Genomic DNA, 7,824 nt, shown 5'->3' with positions numbered 1-7,824 from the left:
CGACCGGCAGGAAGTAGACCCAGAATATTGGATTCATGTGCTGGGATGATTAGCAAACCTCCTGATGGCTGATAGGAGCATAGCAGTGTCCGTTCATGTACTAGAAATCCCTACAAATGCAATATGTATTCTTTCCTAGCTAGCCAAACTGGCTGAGGTTGAAAAAGAGCTGGCTTACACTGAGAAAAGGCTCAGTTCTTCTGGGAAAGGTACGGTGCTGAAAGTCTCTATTTTTTTTTATAAAAATATTATAAAAATCTTTATATTTTTTTATAAAAATATTTTAATTTCAACATGTGTAAGGTTACACTTCATGTTTGTTTTCCCCCTTCAGGAGTCTCCAGTTCTTCGACAGAGGACCCTCTAGATGCTTTCATGAGCGTTGTACGCAGCGAGACGGCTCTGGGTGGAGTGGAGAGAAAGAAGCTACATTTACATGTAGCCGAGTTGAAGAAGGAAGGTCAGAGACTGCGCAAGCTAGCAGACCTGGCCAAACCCACCCAGCTGCCTTCATTACAGCCCAGCAGGTGAGCTCAGTGTTCCCTCCAGATAAGCTTAGAAACTGATTTACGACGGGTTTAAAAACATGTGCACAGTTGATAATGTACAAAAGTTGTGATTTCTAATTGACTACTGCAGTCTGTTGAAGATTTCTGTGTCTCTCATCAACATCTCTGTTACGCTGCATGATTTCACAGACCTGGTTTTGCAGTTTAAATGATTCAATTTCTTTTTTGGCATAAATCTGTAGAGCAGTGGGTTTGTGATCATGATATAAATATCGTGTGAATAAATTCAGATGATGTGTCCTTTAACAAGAGTTTAGCTCAGCCAGTCACTTGCTGTTAAAGGGATAGTTCACCCAAAAATTAAAATTCGCCCATTCTTATTAGCCATCCTAGGCGTATATGACTTACTTCTTTCAGATGAATCCAATCGGAGTTATATTACAAATTGTCTTTGATCTTCCAAGCTGTTTAATGGCAATCAGCGGGTGTTGCAGTTCATCAGTCCAAAAGAAGTGAAATAAAGCGCATCCATCCATAATAAAAAGTGCCTCACATGGCTCCGGGGGGTGAACAAAGGCGTCCTGTAGCGAATCGATGCGTTTTTGTAAGAAAAATATCCATATTCAAAACGTAATAATCACTTTAATCTAGCTTGCGCCAGCAGTTGTACACGGAAGCAGCTCCGGGAGGATGACGTATGAGATCTGCGTTGCGCATGCGCCGGTGAGTCTCGTGAAAACCAATGTTTGTTTACAGAAGCAAAGGAAGCAAAGTTTCTTTACTTTAGCAACTTGGCTTGTATCGAAATCCTCCGACATTCTTCTTTATAAATCCTCGTTTTGTACTTCTAATTCGTGACCGTTGTTTTGTTTTGATCTCTCCCCTGCGCTTCCGCATTCGTCACTTCTGAGCGGCGCATGTGCAAACTCCTACGTCATCCGCCCGGAGCTGCTTCCGTGTACAACAGTGTGCACAAGCTAGATTAAATTGATTATTACGTTTTAAATATGGATATTTTTCTTACAAAAACGCATCGATTCGCTACAGGAGGCCTTTGTTCACCCCCCGGAGCCGTGTGAGGCACTTTTTATTATGGATGGATGCGCTTTATTTCACTTCTTTTGGACTGATGCACTGCAACACCCGATGACTGCCATTAAACAGCATGGAAGGTCAAACTCAATTTTTAATGTAACTCCGATTGGATTCATCTGAAAGAAGGAAGTTATATACACCTAGGATGCCTTGAGAGAATTTTCATTTTTGGGTGAGCTAACCCTTTAAGATGAGACATTAATTATGTATGTAGGTTGTTTATAGGGCCCTGCGATTTCTGTGATGCAGGTAACAAAAGATGGAACCGTGGAATCCAGTCATAAAAATGAATTTATATAACTTTATAATGTGAAATATCATGGAATTGGGATGAATAAATCAAAAATACCACAGAGTGTAAAAAAAAAAAATGGATGACATGACACATGTCCTCTTTCTTCCACTGTTGAAAAGTAAAGCCAAAACGTCCCAAGATGATCTTCCAATGGGTCATTAATTGTTCATTATTGTTTAAGAAATATCACAATTTAAATTAATTGGATTTCCACCATTTTTTTATATTAAATTTAAATAAAACAGAATGCAGAAAATTTTCAATAGACAACACTGAATTTCTGTAAAAAAAAAAAAGAAAAGACATTTCAAAGGTCACTAATTTTAATAAATTCTTACATTGTTGAAGTTTTGTAAATTCAACTGATTGCTTAAAGTTAATTATTGAAAACGGAATCCAGGAAAAATAAAAACTGAAGAAGAAAAAAAATAAACAATTTAATATGGGCCTAAATGTGTGATTAATGTGTTTTTGTTTTTAAATACAGGTCTAGTAGTCAGTCCACGGATGCTGAGAAACCTAAGTTATCTCTGCCTATGTTTGGAGCCATGAAAGGAGGGAGTAAATTCAAACTGAAGACTGGAACAATAGGAGTGAGTCTTTTTAAATTTATGTAGGAATAATATATATAATATGTAATATATATGTCATTAGACAATGTAATGAGTTCTCTCTCTCTTTCACCTAAATGTGCAGACGTTACCCCCAAAGCGAACCAATCTGCCTCCTGAGCTCTTCAACATGAAAGAAATGCCCTCTAGTGGTGAGGAAGAGGAAGAGGAAGAGGAGGAAGAAAAAAGCAAGAAGACAGAAGATGCGGTCACAGATGGTGATATGGAGGTTGTTCAGTCTGCAGAGACGACCAGCTCAGAACACTCCAGTGCAGACAGAGCTGAAACTCAGACACACCGCCCTAATGGTTAGACATTTACCAAAATAACTAACCACTGCCTTAAAAGTGCTGGGAGGGGGGGGGTTGTAATGCAATATTCCCAGAGTAGTGTAATTCTATTTCTGATCACAAGACGTCAGTGTTGTGCTACACAGAGTCTAATTTTACTTAACTACCACTTTGAACAAAATCTCATCCATAATATTAGCCTGCAATCATATTTTCTCAAATATTTCTTTGTGTCTAGCTAAAGGAGACCATGAGGACCAGCCTGCTAAGATAGCTAAGAAGTCTCCCCATCTTCAAGATAAAAGTGCCTCTCGTCCAAAAGGTAGAATCACATATTCTGTGTGTATGGTTTCATCTATTCTGTGGCATAACTTCTTTGAAATGTGAAGTGTGACTGTCTTAAAACATGTTTCTTCCATTAGTCCTGCTTCTATCTTTACCTTTAAGTGGATAAAGGCAGTGACAAATGTCTGATGCACTTTGTTTTTCATTATGATTCATATCCCAGCAGAAGAAATTGACAACGGTGTCTCAAATGTTCCAAAGACAAATACAAAGAAGAAAATTATTGGCCCAAGCAGGGTAAGTATTGTAGTAGTAAATAATTATGCATGTGCAAAATTATGCACATTATGCAACAGCTCTACTTAAGACATAAGATATGTAACCAATGATTAGTAAACAAAAGTGATAAATAAGTAGCCCTAAAATAAAATAATAATAATAAATAAATGAATAAAAATGTAAGAACATTTAGAACACAAGAAATCACAAAATGAAGTTTGTTAGTTTATTAACTTATAAAACTACTGATATACTATTCTAAATTAAGACAAAAAGTATTTAGATATTTTAACGAGATATGTCCAAAGCAAATATGATTAATTACATGGTAGCTCTGCTAGCTAGAACACTTTTTGGATACAAAAAGCAAAACAGTTCTTTTGTGAAATATTGTATTAATATTTCAAATTATCACTGTTTGTACAAGATCACTCTGCTAGGTAGAACACTTGTGTGATCCTTAAGTGTGTAAATACTTTTTGGGATCACTGTATGGATCTGAACATGTAGAATTTGTCTGTAACTTACAGTAAGGTTCTAGAATTAGTTTTCATATGATATTTCATATGTTAGTTTTCATATGATATTTAGACATTTCTACCTTTTATTTCTAGCCTCCTGTGACCATGTCTAAGCAGTACCCAGAAGATGACCCCGACTACTGCGTTTGGGTTCCTCCATCGGGTAAATAGCTGCCTCTCTTCACCCCTGATGATTGTGATATAATTAAGTCCTGCCTGTACTGTTAAACAAAAACCCTAAACAACTGCTTGTTTCTTTGCGCAGTTAGTTAGAAATATGCATCAAAAATCAAGCATTCTTGGCACTGCACCCTTTAATCTCAATTTACAGGCTTTCGCTGAATGCTAAACATTATATTAGCTTTTGATCTTAGGACACTTCAAACACAGTTCTGACATTTCTGGGGATTAGAGAAGTTGCTTTATGGGAAAACACATTGATTCCAAGCCAAGGAATTTATTTTAAAGTCAGGAGGTTATTATAAGATAAGGTTCTCTGTTTCTTAGGAAAAAAAAGAGAGAGCAAGATCCAGTTTCTGCCAGAATCCATTTTTGTCGGTATGGTGCTTAAGTTGTAATCATGTTAAGCTAACAAATGGCCCTCGTTACTATACTGTATTAGCCATATGGCTGTCTATGACTTTATCAAAAAATAAAGACATAATGTGTTCTTTAATCTGCTTTGAAAGATGTTTTGCTCAATGTAGACTACTGCTCAAAAGCTTGGGGTCAGGAAGATTTATTCATTTATTTATTAAAGAAATTGATCATTTTATTCAGCAAGGATGCATTACGTTTATCAAAAGGGACTGTTTATCTAAGTATCCTAAAAATGTATCACAGATTCCACACACATATTAAGCAAATATTTATTGAGCGCCAAATCAGCATATTAGAATGATTTCTAATGGATCATCTGAATCAGAAGACTGGAGTAATGGCTGCTGAAAATTCAGCTTTGCATCACAGGAATAAATGACTTTTTAATATAAATTAATTTTTGTAAAATTGTAATATTTCGCAATCACACTCTTTTACCGTATATTTAATGAAATAAATGCAGGTGACCCTGAGGCTTGTTTCAAATATATAAAATGACCCAAAATTTTTAAATGGTAGAGACTTTCAGATTATTAGAGACTTTAGACATTATTAAATTATTGCCCATTACCCACAATTCTTTTTGTGATGCCATAGCATTATTGATGACAGAATGAAGAATATTCTAATTTTATTGAAATGTATATTTTCAGTATGATTTGTCCTCTTTAGATGTTGTCTTGCAAATTCATTGCTGGCTAATCCATTTGTATATGAATATCTATACATAAAAATGGAACCTTAGGAAATGTCCCTGCTGCAGAAAAAGTGATTATCATGAAATCCTTCTCATTATGAAAGTCAAATAAATGCTTTGTAATTGCCATTTCATGTTGTCATTAACCAGAAAAGTTTAGCAGGTGAAACAAAGAGACCATTTTATCCTGTGTGTCTGTTTTGAACAGGTCAGACCGGTGATGGTCGGACACATCTGAACGATAAGTATGGATACTGAATACAGGAAAGAAAGACCATCCTCTCTGGATCAGGAATGGAATCAGCCCAAACGTTCATCTTAGCCCTTGGAGTGGACAGATATATCATTTTTTCCCGTCTTCATTTCCAAACAGTGAACTTTTTGACAGACCTTTCTAGCACTTGTTAGTGGAAACTGTTTGGTCCTGTGACTGAGTTTCACTTCCCTTTGCCCTGTTTTCATTCAAACACATCCATTTTCCACACCTGGTCTGAGACCAAGGATTTTGGAGTGGAGGTAGCTTAAGGTTGGGGAAAAGATTATTCTATTTCCAGGGTTGTTTTCATGGGCAAACTATCATTTCTTCATATTTTGGAGTTTCTGTTTTGCTGCTTATTCAATTCGAAATGTATTCCATTTGATGTTATATTTTCCTCAAATACATCATGCCACTGTAATGTCAGTCCACTTATGTTTAAGCACTTCTGTTGTTGACAAATCTCTACCCACAGCTTGCTGTTCTGGGATCATTTTAACAGGCTTAAGCAAGCTCATTGACCACTCAATCCGCTGTTCTGGGTTCATTCTCGGAACAACGGCGGACTCCCTCCTCAGTTTGGCTGAGTGGCCACGCTGCGTATGGCGAGAGCTCCTGTTGGACGCGCTTCTGTTGACTGCTAACGATGCCTCCTTAAAGAGAGGCGGCTTTACCAGCCATCTGGACACTTGCTTGGCATTCTAGATTTGGAGCAAGCTGTTAATGAATCAGTATGTGTGTGTTTGCAAGAAAGGGAGTGAGAGTGAGCTCCGTGTACATTATTTATGTGCATATTCACTTCTCTTGATATTAATGAAGAGTGACTCAGTGTTGGTGATGTGCGAGCTTGTGTGTGTTGGCGTCTCCGAGGATGGATTAGGCCCCCCACATTCACTACTACGCACTGGTCTTTCTGTTTATCCAACCCTTTTAGTGCTTTTGAATTCTCCATTGTTTGGAGAGCATGATTAGTCACATACAAAATGTGTATTTTGTTACTTGTATTTTGTAAAAATAAACATTCACGCTGTGTCTCATCAACTTGGGGTCTTGTGTTGAGTGTTTGGGGTATTTTAAGTTATAACCCTATAAAGCCTACTTTATCATATTTGCTAAGTAAATTTCTATGGCCTCTAAATGATCTGTACAAAATGTACATGCCTTATAATTGATAGTTTATTTTTTTTTAGCAAGTAAAAAGCCCTTTAGAGTAATTCTAAAAATGTTCCTCTTCAGGTCGTGGTACATGTGTTTTCTATTTTTATTTTTTTTTCTGTCAAACCTTTTCTGATTTTTAAAAAGTGAATTAAAAAAAATAATAATTTACATTGTATGTAATATTGTTACAAGCTTGTTCATTTAAGAAAAAAAAAACGTTTTATTTAGTATATTATATTTATATTTAAATATATTTATTTTAATTATTTTTAAAAACGTTCAAGGCAACATTTAAGGCATGTTCAGGCATGTCTCTGGATACACTCAGTTTAACCCACCAGAATACTTGCTTAAATGAAGTTATCACATTTGTACTACATTATCTCTTAATTATTATTAATAATAATAATAAATTATATATATATATATCTATATATATATATATATACAGTATATGCAAAAAAAGGCCTCTAACACTAGCTTGCTCTATTCTTTTTCTATTTTATCTGTTTTATTTTTATTTATTATATAATTAAAAATGTACTGAGTTAAGCTAACTAAGACTTGTTATAGCACTTGCAAATCATTGCTCTTTTGTTGATTTTGATTGCTTCCTCATTTGTAAGTCGCTTTGGATAAAAGCATCTGCTAAATGACTAAATGTAAATGTTAATGTAAATATATGATTAATGCAATAAGGCAACGACTGCCTTAAGTCTGGATCTCATGGACATCACCAGAGACTGGGTTTCCTCCTTCGCGATGCTTTGCCAGGCCTTTACTGCAGCTGACTTCAGTTGTTGTTTGTGGCTTTAGTTTTGTCTTTAACAAGTGAAATGCATGCTCACTTAGCCATTGCAGAATATTCCACTGTTTAACCTTCAAAAACCCCTGGGTTACTTTTGCTGTGTTTTGGGTCATCGTCCATTTGTACTATGAAGCGCCGCCCAATCAACTTTGCTGCATTTGGCTGAATCTGGACAGACAGTATATCCCTATACACATCAGAATTCATCCAGCTGCTTCTGTCTTCTGTCACCAATAAACACCAGTAGCCAAGTGCCACTGGAAGCCATGCATGCCCATGCCATCACACTGCTCCACCATGTTTCACAGATGATGTTGCATGCTTTGGATCATGAGCTGTTCAAAGCATTCTCCATACATTTTTCTTCCTGTCATTCTGGTACAGGTTGATCTTAACTTCAGCCACAATGCTTTTGCGGAA

At 36.3% G+C, this 7,824-nt stretch overlaps 1 protein-coding gene across 2 annotated transcripts in view; it reads left to right on the top strand.

The window, feature by feature from the left end:
- The window catches only part of LOC107656752 (kanadaptin-like), a 19,421-nt gene extending 12,949 nt beyond the window's left edge, over window positions 1–6,472 (top strand). The window contains exons 7-14 of one of the 2 annotated variants that reach the window (XM_016444696.1): window positions 140–209; window positions 335–527; window positions 2,387–2,492; window positions 2,596–2,818; window positions 3,039–3,122; window positions 3,312–3,382; window positions 3,979–4,048; window positions 5,391–6,472. In XM_016444696.1, the coding sequence (XP_016300182.1) occupies window positions 140–209; window positions 335–527; window positions 2,387–2,492; window positions 2,596–2,818; window positions 3,039–3,122; window positions 3,312–3,382; window positions 3,979–4,048; window positions 5,391–5,440 (867 nt within the window). In that variant the 3' untranslated portion in view covers window positions 5,441–6,472. Of the gene's footprint in view, window positions 1–139; window positions 210–334; window positions 528–2,386; window positions 2,493–2,595; window positions 2,819–3,038; window positions 3,123–3,308; window positions 3,383–3,978; window positions 4,049–5,390 lie in introns of both variants that reach the window. The other variant, XM_016444695.1, reaches the window with a different exon arrangement.
- The last annotated feature ends 1,352 nt before the right edge of the window (window positions 6,473–7,824 follow it).

The sequence above is a fragment of the Sinocyclocheilus anshuiensis genome, unplaced genomic scaffold, assembly GCF_001515605.1.
Source record: "Sinocyclocheilus anshuiensis isolate Anshui unplaced genomic scaffold, SAMN03320099.WGS_v1.1 scaffold2043, whole genome shotgun sequence".
NCBI classification, from domain to species: Eukaryota; Metazoa; Chordata; class Actinopteri; order Cypriniformes; family Cyprinidae; genus Sinocyclocheilus; species Sinocyclocheilus anshuiensis.
This window is presented reverse-complemented; position numbering and strand designations above follow the sequence as displayed.